Source organism: Aulonocara stuartgranti, assembly GCF_965226115.1.
Source record: "Aulonocara stuartgranti genome assembly, chromosome: 18".
In the NCBI taxonomy this organism is placed as follows: Eukaryota; Metazoa; Chordata; class Actinopteri; order Cichliformes; family Cichlidae; genus Aulonocara; species Aulonocara stuartgranti.
Window position 1 is genome coordinate 14,303,863 of NC_138954.1, and position 15,279 is coordinate 14,319,141.

Genomic DNA, 15,279 nt, shown 5'->3' on the forward strand with positions numbered 1-15,279 from the left:
AGATAGGACTAAAGTCGCCTGTGACGAAGGGAATCTACAGGTAATTTGTGATGATGCAATTAACATTTATGTCAGCGCAGCTGTTTTAACAGCTCGGGATACCTTGCTGGTTAATTGTTGCCGCTTGTTTTCGCCTCCCTGTCCCGGGAGATCCGCGCTTTTGTTGACAGAGGAGGAACTTTAGATGACGTGTCTTTCGGAGGAAACAGAAAACGAGGAAGATGCAGACACGGTCCGGTCAAAGTGCGGAGTTTTCTTTCTTTTGAATGTAACTTTACGATGAAGTCCCAAGCTTACAGCTGAAGTACATGTTTTTCACTGTTGGCCACTTTCAACAGGTTTTGGGTAAAATGAAATTCAGAGTAACCGTTTCCAACTGAGACGTTTAACTTTCAATTAGCGATGGGTTCGGTGACTTCTGCTCTAACTAGGACGAGGAACGCGTTGGTGAAAGTCGGCTCAGAGCCGGAGAACCATGACCCGGAGAGAAGCCAGTCCGCTCCGGAGTCAGACCGGGCCAATAGCAAAGACAGGAAAAGGGCAACACGGTTCAACGTTTCTAACCAGACCGCACGGCAGAGCTCCCGGCAGTCGCTGTCCGAGGTCCTGAGCAGACAGGACTCCGACAGAGCCAAACAGAGTTCAAAGAAAAAGGCTTTCGAGAGTCCACAAAGCGGTGAGTTACACAGCATGCGATTGCTTTACGACATAATAGCACATAACAAGGAGAAGTTGTGGAGAACAACACATACTAATGCCACTTTAAGAGTCACACATAGTACAGTTTACCCAGTTATATTTATGCAAGTACACTTTAACTTCTCCAAATTTCACACAGAATTATTTTGCTTTCCACTTATTTGACAACTACAAAACACACGGAGTTTATAAAAGATAGCGCTTAATTAAATATAATATATATAATTATATTATATAATATAAAGTTAGACAGCAGCTGGAGCCAATCTATATAGTGAGTTCTGGATCTGAATACTTCTTCTATCACTCTTTAAGACACAGAGAAGCACAGGTGGAAGTAGTGAAATTAATGATGGCTCAGTTCAATTAAGAGACCTAATGAGCCAGGTGTACAATAGCAGAACCATTTGGATGCTAATTTAAATTGCAGCTGCACTTATTAATGTCATTGATTACACCTGTGGTTTTCTTGCCAAAAGGTAATCTTTGAGAAGGGTCGAGTAACACGCAGCAGATGTGGAAGTTTTTTAAAACAAGCAGTGACACAAGATAAATACTCCACATAAAGGTCTGGCATTCAGGGTTTTGCAGCATGACTTTCTAATAGGACTACTGTGAAAGGCTTATGTCATTAAAATGGTTTTAATAATAGTTATTATAAAATTTCCTCATGCTTCATACATTCACCATAGCACTGATAGTGGCCATTTTGCTTCTTCTTTGGAAGCGTTAGGTTCATCTTGTATTTAATAATAAGTATCTAGAGCTGTTCTTAGAAAACCACTGACATGCAGTAATCACTGAGGTTTGGTCATGAGTGCCATGTACTGCACACTCTAAAAGGTGGGAATGATGTTTTGATGAATGCCAGTAAAAGTAAGTGACCGCTCCATAGATCAGGTTAGCTATTTCATTAATAGAATTTCTCAGGTTCATTTCATGTGAAAGCAACATCTCTCTGTGTGTGGTGTGGTGTGGTGTGGTGGGGTGGGGGGGGCATCCTGGCTTTTGTGTTACTTTATACTGCAGATGTCTGTGGTTCATTTCATGGATTTTTTTTAAAAATAGATGAGAGCAACTGGTCACTTCAGAGGATCGTGTGAATATCCTGCTGACAAAAGGTATTCACCGAATGAATGCTGAGCTCTTTGAAGACCAGGCTCAATGCAGCATATCTCCACTACCAAAGCATCTCTTTGATGTTTGAGATGCCCCCCTGACTGAAATAAACAAAACTAACAGTCCTATCATTTTATGTTAACCCTGCAGTTTGGCAGTTGTGTGTTTCAGCTGAGATATACAGCATGCACAAATGTACAAAGTCTTGCTGAAGCTGCTTGTGTTGTCTGGTTAATGCCTACTCAGCTCTGCAGACGAGTGTGAATCTGCATCTTCACCTTGCTCTACCGCTGCCATCTCCAGTTACAACTCCTCGCATATCTGTCCTCGAGGGAAATTCCTCTCCCTGGTTGGCTCCTTAAATATCACCTGTTTTGGGCAGTTTCCATGACCATATGACAGTGTAGACTCCCGCTGAGTTTCCTTCCTGATCCCCAGTGACGTTTATGTGTGCTGAAGAGTCTCCTGCCTGACTGTGCACTCAAGTGCTACCTCCTGAGGGGGAAAACAAAACGCACACGGCAAAAAAATAAAAATAAAATAAGCACCAACCTTAGTATCATGCTTATCTGGTTGGATCCCTTCAGTATCAGAGTGCCTAGTTATAATGTTAAGGGACTGCAGAGGTTTTATATTGGGTCTTTAGAGCATGGCTAGATGAGACCACACACAGACAAACACACCCTATGATTAATATGGACACATCAGTACCAAAACAGCTTTTACCATTACTACGCAACATGTGTTCCAGGAATTATTTTACAGCCAGTCATACAGTCACGTGCATCTGATGTTGAAGAACTGCAATTACCCTTCGGATTTTATGACTAGCACAAAAAATAGGTCATAAGATTTCAAGTGGTGTTAAAGGGGGTGGAGCTGCTGTTGTAGCATACATCAGTCATATTACATAAAGGAGTCAAGTTGCATTTAAGATTGTAGGTTTTAAAAGATTTAACGTGATTTGTAGAAGAGTAGCAAGAAATTATTGACATGTTTTTATCCGAGATTTTTTCTTCTTGTGTTAAGATATAATGGAGACGGAGAGATTTCGCAGGTCTTTCCTCCCCACTGCTGTCAGACTCCATAATAAAGACTTTAACTGATCAAGCACACACATCCATACATATGCAATAATACCAAGTGCAATAATCCTTTCTGTCATCGTTGTATTTTTACTCAGTTGTATATAGTATTTGTATTTGTATTCTATTTTTATCTTATTGTATATTTATTTTATTTTATTCTACTGTATATAGTATTTTATTTTATTCTATTCTGTACAGTTGTGTACTGTATTTATTCTTATTGTATTCTAATTTTTGCCTCATAACTTTTGCACTGTCCACTTCCTGCTGTGACAAAACAAATTTCCCACGTGTGGGACTAATAAAGGTTATCTTATCTTATCTTAATTTCATTCCTAAATCCACATAATCGGACACTTTTCTGAGCAGCGTGAAAAAAGCTGATTTTCCTATAATGACATTCTAATTAAAGAAGAAATCACTCGCTTCCAAATGTAGAAGTCCATAAGTAATTACTGTGATATATTTTTTTTGTTTATGGACAAGAAATTCTTGGAAAATATAACGCTTTTATTTAACTTGAATGTGGCCTTTAATTTAAATGTACACTCGCCTACCACTTCATTAGGTACACCTTGATTGTACTGAGTTTGACCCGCTCTTGCCTTCAGAACTATCTTAATTTTTCATGGCATAGATTCAAAAAAGGCCTTGAAACACTAATCAGATATTTCGGACATATTGACATGATGACTTCACACAGTTGGTGCAGGTATGATTATGAGTCTTCTGTTCTCCCACATCCTGCTCTGTTTTTCAAGAAAACCAGTTCGAGATGTTTTGAGCTCTGTGACATGGCGCGTTATACTGCTGCAGGAAGTCATCAGAAGATTTGTACACTATGCTCATAAAGGGTCAGCAACAATACCCAGTTGTGCTAAAAAATGACCTCCCACACCATTACACTCCCCACCACCAGTCTGAACTGTTGATACGAGGCAGGATGGATTCATACTCATATATTCTGACGCTGCCATCTGAATGTTGCAGCAGAAATTGAGACTTATCAGTCCACACAATGCTTTCCAGTCTTCTCTTGTCCACTTTTGGTTACAGCCTCAGTTTTCTGTTCTAGGCTTCTGTTCTGCTTTATGTCATGAACATGCTTTGTGTTCATCAAATGCTTGTCTGTATGGCTTGGTGGGATTGAGTGGTTGCTTGCATTATTGTTGCCTTACTATCACCTTGAAGCAGTCTAGCCAATCTTATCTGACCTTTGGCATCAAAAAGGCATTTTTACCCAGATAACTGCTGCTTACTAAAAATCTTCTCTTTTCTCTATAAACCCTAGAGATGGTTATTAAAGAAAATCCCGGTAGCGCAGCAGTTTTTGAAATACTCAAATCAGTTTCTCTTAAATCATCTTTCTTCCTTGTTTTGGTGGTCATTTCGACCTTCAGCTGGTCATCTTGACCATGTTTGCATCATAGTCGCCACTATGATATCAGCTGATTTGATATTTCCATTAATGGGCAGTTGAACAGATGCACCTAATAAAATGTCTGGGGAGTGTATGTTCTAATCTTTCATCCTCGCAGCTCTGTGTCACTGTTGAGTGCAAGGAAAAGATGAAGAGAGAAGGGATTAATTAGGAACCACAGACTACTTTACATGTAGCTGATGTTCAGTGGAAAAGTTAGCAACACTAAACTGTCATTGCTCCCCACTGTGCATCTAATGTGCATTTATCTGTATGCAAGTGTGTAAGTCAGGGAGGGGTATTCACATTAAAAAGTGGTGTCTCAACTTCACACCATTTGTGGTTAAACTTTTAATAGTCAGTTATAATCTCTCCTTACTGTCTCAAAAGTATTAAATGGTTTAATCAAAGCTGTTTGCTGTTATTTAGTAGGAAAAGCAGTAGTTAAAAAGTATCAAAAAATTCTGTCTGTTTACTAACTCTAGTTTTAAAGTATTCAGTTTAGTATTTGATAACTATTAAGCAAATATTAATTTTTGTTTCTCCTGCCAACACTGAGGATTTTTCGGTCATGCAGTCCAAATTCTGCTTCCTTTGTGGCCACTGCTCCACAGCTTGCACAGTCTGCTCTGTCTCCAAATTGTGAAGAAACTGGACGTGACTTTTTCATAAAGTGCAGAACTGCTGTGGTTTTCACGCTGTGTCCATATAACGCAGATTAGTCGCTTTGGTCTGTCGGCGCAATGATGTCTAGGATGTGAAAGATGTCTGCCTCTAATCAAAAGGATTATATTTGTTCTCCTTGCTGACCTTACTCTCACCAAACTAGTTTTGCGTCTTTGATATGGAATCATGCTGGTGCAAAAATCATTAGCTAAAATGGTGGACTCTGTTTCTTAAGACTGCTTTTCCTTGTTCTCTTCAGGGTCTTGGTGCAGGAGAAATCAGATGACAGCTCATGGAGCTCTCTGTTTTGTCAGCTCATTTCCCTCAGCTTTGCAACACAGGCTAACATTACCCTTAAAGGTGCCTCTAATGAGTATTTAGCAGGGGAAAAGACAAGCTCCCTTGCACCCAGTGTGTCTTAATTACATGAGTGTGTCACTGTGGTGACAGCGGTGTTGGGACTGACAAAGTGTATGTCATTCCGCATCTCTAATGAGCTTGTTTTTCCATCTGATCGCACAGTTGTTGTCAAGAATTGTGATGTGCTGCTGGGACAGATTACGAAATCGAAAAGTTTCAAAACTGATCAAATAAAATGACGGTAAATTTGAAGCATCTAGAAAAAAATCTCATGCAATTATAATTCAGCAAGTAATTATATTGATTTTTTTTTTTTTAAATCATCATATATTTTAGTTATATACAACGAGACACACACAGAAACAAAGTGTTTCTTTTTGGGTGGTTTTGTTTAAACATCAATTTAGTACAACAGACTGCTTTTAAGCCCTTTAGTTTGTCCCCAGCTTCCCTTTATCTTCACCACTAATTAAAGTCTTTGAGTGATGGCCTGTCCTGTTGTTTGATGGCCTGATCAAAGGTTGAGCAATAGTTCATGATTAATGGACATCAGCAAAGCAAGCAGGTGTGTTTCTGTTGTCAACAATCCACTGTACTACAGGTCTGCTAAAAAGAAGAAAAAAAGTTTATTTTCACATAATCGATTGTAACAAACCACGGCAGACCTGATGACATGTTCATGCTTTTCAGCATACTTGATTATTTCACCACGGTTGCTGTACACACTCGGCTGCAGCTCTCCCGCTGCCAGCCGGACACATCACCCACAATAACAACAACACTCAGGACCCAGTACTACTTATGCAGAGCGGCGTGATGAGCCGATGAAGGTCCGGTGCGTCAGCTTCTCCATGCATACGTATCCAAAAAATCATATCAAAGCTGAATTAGTAAAGTAGAACAAGCACTGTTGTGTGTGTGTCTTGCACAGTACTTGCATACAACCAGGACATCTTTGGTCAATTCAAATCTCATTCCATACTATGTGTAATAAAAGAAACATATTTTTGGAGTATTTGTTTTGCATTTTCTTTTTTTGTACTTGGACTATTGGAACAATATCTGGTTTTGTTTGTTGGAGCTTTGTAATGTTGTCTTTTTGCATATGTGTATTTGGCTGAGATGACAATAAAATTAGCTTTGAATTAGCTGTCCATTACAGGCAAAAATGTCCCAAATAAATAATCTTTAAGAAAACAGAGCTAGCAATATTAACCTTTTGTCTTATTTTGTGCAGTATATATTTTCAAGGTCTTCCCGTTGCCTAGTGATAGTGATGTCACCCTAATAAAGACCCTTAAAAATGGATCTTGACAAGGATTCAAAGCAGTGGTTGTAGAACATGCTTTTTGAATTGTCCTATACGTAGGACATTCTTATTTGATTTTTCACTCATTCATACACAATACATTCATTTGCAATTCATTTCACCATAAAGAAAAAAATCCTGCGATTATTTGGCTACACGCAGCAAATGGCGTAGACAATCAAACCCACAAAACCTGTGTGGTTATCAGAGTAAATGTAACACAATACGCACCCAGTCTGGTTTACAGACTGGCTCTCGAGAAATCATTCACATCCACATTATAAAAAATATGAAAAATGATACACAATCAGTGATTTTTTTTTTTTAATCCAGTAAAAATTTGTAAAAACACAAAAATGGTACAAGGTAATGTAGAGGTATCACAAACCGATTTAGGACTGCTATTTTACTGGAAACAAAAGAGTTTTTGGTCCTGTTACACCTTACTCTTGGTGTTCTGTATCTGCAGCCTGAAGGAAGCAGTTCAGATTCTCTGTGCAGGGGGAGAGTCTGGCTCTCAACAATAGCTCTGGCCTTTCGCGCTACCTGCTGCTCATATACAGCAGGCAGTGTGGTCTATGGGAGACCTGTAACTTTACTGGCTACTTTCACTTTGTTCCTTTTCAAGCCAGGAAATAGCTGAAAATGGTAAAACTGATTCAATGAAAGAGTTATCATAATTCTGTTGACGTTGAAAACATGCAACTTCCTCAAAAATGTGAGGTGTTGCTAGCGCTTCTTGACCACTGCTTCCACATTAGTGTCAAATTTTCAATTATTATCAATGACCATTCCAAGCTATTTATATTGTTCCACCTGTTCAGTAGCTTTACTCTTGATGTTGCTCTGCAGTCGAGGGTGAGGGGGCTTTCTGAGACTGATCACCACGTCCTTGGAATTCTCAGTGTTATTCTCAGTATTTAGCAGACTAATGATGGCGGTGTCGTTGGCAAATTTAAGGATGTGTCTGCTCACATGCTGGTTCCTGCAGTCGTTGGTCTATATGTTACTTTGTTTAGAGTTGTGCAATCTTTATCTAGAAATGATTCAACTCTAGCTCTCTCTCCTATATTTTGCCTCTTTTTCCTGCAGCACCCTGAGGCTGGTTCTACTGAACTTTCTTCCCGTTAAAAGGGAGTTTTTCCTTTCTGCTGTCGCCAAGTGCTTGCTCAAAGGGCTTTTTGGGCCTATATCTAATATTTTTGGATCTTTATCTGACAATTGAACCACCTTGAGGTGGCTGTTGTTTTGAATCAGTGGTAGTAGTGACAATAGCAAAGCAAAAAGTGGCCAGTAGGTGTCAATGTAGAGAAAGCCTCACTTTTCCCATAACCACTTTTAGGCTTCTTTTATGGTGGTTTGTGTCTAACGTTTGAAGGATGTATTGAATTATAGACAGTTAGAAAGCAGGTACATTCTCTTAGTGTATTCACTTGTTCACTGTTAATGTATTGCCAGTATTTTGAGTTACAGATTAAGCACTGCTGTAAGTTAATTTTGTGCTTGACTGATGTTTAATTGTTGTTTCCTGGAGTAGGGGAGACCGGGGATAGTTGTAACATTTTTGACATTTCTGTCTGTAAATTGAAGCTCTTTTAAGGTAGTGGATTCAAAATGTAATGCAAAGTATTTTCATGTCTCTGCTATTAAATAGTGCAGCTATTTTCTCTGCAGAACAATTACCCATTGCATGGTATGGTCTCAAACACGAAGAGTGAAATGTTACAATTAACCCCATAGTCTGGGTTAGTTGTAACATATCCTGGGGTAAAATGTAACACAATGAAATAAGGGTACTAAGAAAATATTAACATGTAATCTTTGTTTATTCAACACATGAATGCACTTAGAGCCATTTGTGTAGCTGTGTGTGTGTGTGTGTGACAGAATGCAGAAATCTAACTTTTGAACATATTCCAACCCCCCAAAAAAGACAAATTATGGAAATTTCTGCAACTGAATATTTCATTAATTTTGGTTGGTCTTCCTTGAGTTTGGCCTCATTGGCTCAGTGGGCATTAGAACCTACAACTCTTGCACCAATTTTGAACATAACAATGAAGCTGAAAAAATGTAGTTGTTCACCAGCATCGCAATTCCATTACTTTTTATCATACCTTGGTGTGGTTTGCAAAGTGCTTCAGAAAGATGAGGAAATCTGTTTCTTGCACCCATCCTGATTTATTTCCACTACCAGTACTTCCTACTGGTCCATCTCTGACACAGTGGTCTGCATAATGTATGTGTGGGAACACAAACAGTGGAGGAATTGTGTTGCCAATGGCATTAACCGCATATACAAAAGCGACCAGTGAACCTCTCTCTGCTGATGTCGTTGCCCCAACTTGTTTAATATAAGTTAAAGTAATAGTGTGGTAAGTTGTAACATCTGCATTATTGTTACAACTGACCCAGACTGTTGCTGTTACAACTGACCCAGACTCCTATAGCCATGAACTAGCTAACATTACAGCCAACGGCTAAAACATTAGCACTAAAGACCTACACAGAATATATCCCCATAGACATACAAATAACACAATTTAAGTTTGATGAGTTTAACTGCAAAGCAGATAATGCTATTACAAATTGAAATAAAGTAGAAAAACTTACTTTTTGGCATACAAATTACTTTTTTTCGTGTTAAATTGTCTGTGTTTGACAAAATGTGCTGATTTTTCACATGTGATAGCAGAACTGAATTGGGCATGCACAGGATGAGTCACATCATTTGAAACTTAGCCCTGATTGAAGAAATTGGAAGTGTTACAACTGACCCACGTTACAACTATCCCCGGTCTCCCCTAGGCCTAGTTGCTTTTTTGTTTTCTTTATTTTTTTATTTTAATGTGATTCTCTGTTCCTCTCTCATTATGACCTATTACTTTTCCATCAGTCATTTCAGGGTATATTTAACCACTTGTTCACTTCCATCTTATCTGATTACCTTCAATCTTTTACTTCAATTGAGAGATTATTTGAAGGACACTGATGAAGCTACATGGCAAAACGTCCAACAATTGTAGGAAGTAGGATAACGATTGGCTCACAGAATGTGGACCAGTAAAATATTCGGTGAAAGTGACAATGACAGAATTGATGTTGCCAGTGTGGGAAAGCAGAAGTGATTTAAAGAATATACTAGCAGCCTGAATTCCCATGAATGCAGCCAGATGAGTGAATACAGCGCTACCTTGTTGAACACAGGCATATTGTAAGCTTCATTACTCAAGCTTCCTAATCTAATCTCCTGTGTCCTGTTTCTTAAGGAGGTAACATCAGCATATACAGAAGGAGCTATATCTTTACTATTAACAGTTCCTTGGAGATTAATAGCACTTCATACTGACCCCTAACCTGCTCCTTCTTCAAGGTCAGCTTTACCCGATGCCCGTCTTTGGTCCAGTTAATAGTCTGCGTCAGCTCTTGAGGTGCACACGAGATATCTAGTACCCCTGTGCTCCTGATCCTAGGCTGCACTTGAGCAGTCCAGCCTACATGCTCAGCCTCCAGGCTGCTTCCATCTTCTTAACTTGAACTGCCTGTCTGCTCTGCTTCTCCTGGTAGACCTCCAGAGTGGTCTCGCCTGCCTTTTCCTCCTCTCAATACCCTGTCCTCCCTACCTGCAACCCACCCACATAGTGGCCTCTTATGTCTGTTGACTATTTGCCATAGTTCTCCAGTTTCTCCTTGCTCTGGCTGCCAGTTCGATCACCTACTGTTGTGAGCTCATTTGTATCCCAGTCTCAGAAACATGTATCCATGTATCCACCTGCTTCTGTCTTCTGTTCTATCATTAGAGACTTGTCTTCCATTATGAATGTTAACTATGCTCATTCCAACACATTTTTTTTTTAAAGAAATTGTGCTTTTTTAGTATACTGGGCTCATAGAGTGAGCCTTTCCCAAAGCGTTCTTTTACTCTTGTCATTCCAGTACAGGGTGATTAGATTTCTTTTTTTTTTCTTGTAAAGTCTTCTCGTTATGTTAGACTTGGATAATGATATGCCTACTGCCTGAAAAATGTTTTCCACTTGGCTGGATGCTCTGAAAAGATCCAGTAATCATCTACCAGCATCTTTTTCGGTGGACACATAGGCTACAGAAGAAAACACTGGTGTTTCTAAGCTCAGAAGTGCATTCTTTTGTCAGTAAAGCAAAGTGTTGATTTGGCTCCTCCTATGCTATCACTTTGATTTTGTTTTTGAATGAGAGGAAGAGAGGTGTAACAGTGAAGCTGCAAGGAGTCAAGATAATGAAGGTGGATGAGTTTAAATACCTGTGTCAACCATCCAAACCAGTGAACAGTGTATAAAAGAGGTGAAAAATAGAGTGCAGATAGGTGGAGTGCGTGGAAATGAGTGTCAGGGGAGATTTGTGACAGAAGAGTCACAAAGCAAGAGTGAAAGGAAAGGTTTACAAGACGGCTGTAAGACTTGCTCTGATGTATGGTATGGAGACAGTGGCTCTGACAAAAAGACAGGAGGCTGAGTTGGTGGTGGCACAGTTTTATTGAGAGTGACCAGGCGGGACAAGATCAGAAATGAGTACATCAGTGGGACAGTTCAGGTTGAGTGTTTTGGAGGTTAAACAGTTTGACATGTGCAGAGGAGGGATGATGGATACATTGGACAAGGGATGCTGAAGATGGAGCTGCCAGGCAGGAAGACCGCAAACAACATTCCTGGATATCGTGAAGGAGGACATGCAGAGAATTTGTGTGGCAGATAGGGCGAGATGAAGACAAAAATGATTATAATGAGATCTGTTGTGTAAAGATTATCAGCTAAATCTGAATGGCACTCACAAGTTAGGGTCAAGTTGTATGTATGAGAAAGTTGTCCGGCATCTTACAAACAAACTACGTAAAGCTTCCACCATGCTTGCATTTGTACTAAGGCTTTAATCGAAGCTTATATAAAAGGCTGCATAGCAACTTTTATAGGGTGATGCACAGGTGTGGAACAGCACGTAGCCTCCTAAAATATCAGGAAAATAAAAGCAGAGGCCCACTTCTTCAGTTAAGTGTGTTACATAACTTCCTCTCTAACTTCTGTAACCCCTGAATGCATTAAACAGCAAGATCTGAATATAATGCAGCACACTTTGACCATGATATAAAAACACCTGCTCTCATGCAACACGCTCTCAAAGAGAATCCTGGCATTTAACACCTTTACACTGACTTCACATATTCTGTTAGGCATGTTATTTAAGGAGCAGTGTCATTGCATTGGCAGAAATATAATTTTGTTAATTACATTTTATTGCACTAAACAGTGTATTCAAACACACTGAATAAGGCTTGAAAGTATATTGTAACCGCTCTGAACCTTTCAAAAACAATTATTTAGTCCACTGACAAAAGGAAAGAGTAGCAAAGCTACAATATTCCCACACATGCCCTCATTAACATGAAAGCTGCCCAGGAACCCACAGTGAGAGTGTTACAAAATTAGGATCTTCACAAATTGCTACATGTGGAATGAATTGGAGGCTCGGGAGAGCAAGGTGACAGCAGAAGGAACGCGTAAAGAGCTCTTACTGTAGCTCACCAACAAAATGAGATGGAGTGTAATTATCCTACAGCCGTGTAATATGTCCTCTGAAACCGAGCTGAGTGACTCAAACTGTCTTTCTTGTAATTGGATGGATGTTCTGATTGTGATCGATAGCTGTTTGACTGTACCGATACAGATCCTTTGGGTATTAGAAGATACCGTTCCTATTATAAAACAATAATCCTATTTTTCACTATGTAAATTAAAAAACATAGATGCTCACTATTATTTGCATATTGTAATACACTCATTGGCTTTGTTGTATTGCCATTGCAATGCACTGCATTAGTTTTTCTCCTCTCTTCTGCTCTCTCTCTGTCTCTGTATGTGCGCTTGTGTTTCACGATGTGTGCCCCCTCCCACGCACGTGGAGTTGAGGAGAAACAGGTGAACTGAAGGATGTTACTTGACGTGACAAAAACTCAATATGTTGATGTTTAATAAAAGCTTCCCAACCATGGCTAACCCTAAAAACCCCCAAAAATATATGGCTACAGTTTGTGTGCTGTTACCTTACAGTTAAGTCAGAAAAAACTGCCTGCTGCTGCTGCAAAAAAAAAACTGCTGACCATCTGTCTTTACCCCTCTCCGTGATACATGTGCTTCCTATACAGCTCTAGTGGCACAAGACACACAAATATAGACGCTATCATGAAATACGTGCACCTCTAACTGCTACATCATTTAGAAAGTATGCATTAATTATTGTTGACAGTATTACACCGTGTGTCCTTATTTTACAAAATTCTTGTATAACAAAGAGTGATTTGTCACCTGTTGATTTTACACACTCATTTTCAGTCTTGCATGTATGATTGGTGTGCAGATTTTTTTAAGTAGGTGTTAGCATTTTGGTGTTTTGGCACACGGGCATCATGCATCATTCATTGCAAACTAGTAATTATTGTCAGATTACATTTAAAAAAATAAATAAAAATACAACGGAAATACAACCAATTAATACATTTGGCAATAAGCTGAGAAGTGCATTTGACTTAGCTCTTAGGAAAGGGCTGTTGTCATTGTAGGTAACTGAAACCATGGTGTTTCTCTGACTTTAAACAACATATTTTTGTTGTCCAAGCCCATCTATGCTGTTACAGTTAGCCACGGTCTATGCCATTATGAATATAGCACGTTATGCAATTAAACACAAACAAACAAAATTCCCCCTAATTGTTATCAGACCAGCAATTATACTGCATATAATTTAGAATGGAAAAAAAACGAACAGTCTATGTATTTGTTGCATAAAAAATAATTTCCAATGCCCAGGTTGCTTATTAATTTTTTTGTTATTATTATTATTATTATTATTAAAGCAGTGGCGTGCTAATGCTTCCAAATCCCCTGCCTAACATTGCTTGGATTATATGACAATGACTGTGTCTGTTATTATGAAAGTGGAACAACAAAGGGGAAAGGAACAAACACAATGAACAAAGTTAGATCAATATTAGCTTTCTCGAAAAAGTGCAAAGAAAAAAAGAGATTTGGACTGTTTTATTGCAACAATCCTTAATAACAATGAACACCGTAAGCAGAATGTTTACAGATAATATCTATTTACCTAAATTAAGAACAAAATTAGGGTTGAAAGACATGTTTTCTTATCTGTGTAAATGCTTTTATAGGCACAACTAATGAATCTGAGAGAGGGTGTGAGATCAAGCCAGAAGTGTTCATAAAGACTTCTCACAGGCACTAATCAGGGGGGGGAAGAAACACTGAAAAATTCCATAACTAAATGTCAGACGGTGCTAATATGGGGAGCTTTTTATCCTTTATTAATCAGGTGTGTGTGTGTGTGTGTGTGTGTGTGTGTGTGTGTGTGTGTGTGTGTGTGTGTGTGTGTGTGTGTGTGTGTGCGTATAAGCACACACACACTGCACTGGTAAAATGAAATGCTGTTCAAAGAATCACAAAGGGAGGATTTTTCCTGGATAACAAACAAAGCAGCGTCCTTGCTTCGGTGTCAATTAATCTACTGGGATTTAAAGGGGAAAAATAAATACATTTGAAGCAATTTGTCTGCTCTTACAAACGCTGCCATTAAAGGGATAATGATGAGACTGTGTTTTTTTTCTGTCAAAAGAAAAAACGTGCGCGTTTACTTGTAATGGCCTTCGGCTTTCTGTGGAGAAGCATGGAACTGCTAAAAAATAAAGAGCAAAGTCAAGCGTTGAGATCTCGCTTTGACTAAAAACATATAATCACTCCCTACCTGACTCGTGCACCAAAGTTTTTGTGTGTTTGAGGGTGTGTGATCACAACTAGAAGAGACTCTAATAGGCCAAATCCGAGCTTCCACAGCTTTTGCTAAAAATTGTTGACAGTAGGAGGAGTCACGTTCATTTAAACACCTCTAGAGAGGTCCTGTCCAACCACCACCACCCACCACAGACACCTACTGTACCTCTAGGGGAAGAGAGACAAGGAGAGAGAGTGGGGAGGGAGGGGAGGAGGGAAATCGAGAGAGAGAAGAAAAGCAAACCAAGAGCCATAAGCTCCTTGAAATGAGCTTGTTGAGGGGTGAGAAACGGACAGACCGAGAGAAAGACATGTACAACAAAGACAGGGGGTGGAGAAAATTCTCCTGCTCGGCGTATGTAACGAGAAGTGGTGAGTCTTTGCCAGTTCTCCCCGAGCGCTCGGCACTAAATGGAGTCAGAGGACTGAAACAAAACTAAAACAACGCACTGCAAGTGACAAGAGGCATTAAAACGAGATTAAAAGGAGGAAGGGTGACAGCGCGATGGAAGCCAACTCTAAAAAGCATCGATTCAGGAAGGGTCGGAGTGCCACCTTCAGCATTGATGGCTTTAACATCACCATAGGTAAGCATGTAAGCAACAAGCAGAGCACGAGCAAAGGTTAAGTGTGTTTGCAGGGGAGCCCGAAAGTGTGCGTGTGTGAGTGGAACAGATTATATGGGTGTGTAAGAGAGTTCGAGGCAGTGCAGTGAGGCGTTCGGCACCAGCACAGAGACATCGTTAAACACATCATCACATTTCAGCTTCTCTGCACAATTCGACACATTAGTCCATTCTGCTGAAG

General features: G+C 39.5%; 1 protein-coding gene across 6 annotated transcripts in view; it reads left to right on the forward strand.

The window, feature by feature from the left end:
• Positions 1–15,279, forward strand: part of pde1cb (phosphodiesterase 1C, calmodulin-dependent b) — a 120,538-nt gene continuing 105,259 nt past the window's right edge. For 3 of the 6 annotated variants that reach the window (XM_082512253.1, XM_082512256.1, XM_082512254.1), the window contains exons 1-2: positions 1–243; positions 432–676. In XM_082512253.1, the coding sequence (XP_082368379.1) occupies positions 185–243; positions 432–676 (304 nt within the window). In that variant the 5' untranslated portion in view covers positions 1–184. Of the gene's footprint in view, positions 244–338; positions 677–14,748; positions 15,060–15,279 lie in introns of those variants that run through there. The other 3 variants (XM_082512255.1, XM_082512257.1, XM_082512261.1) reach the window with 3 other exon arrangements.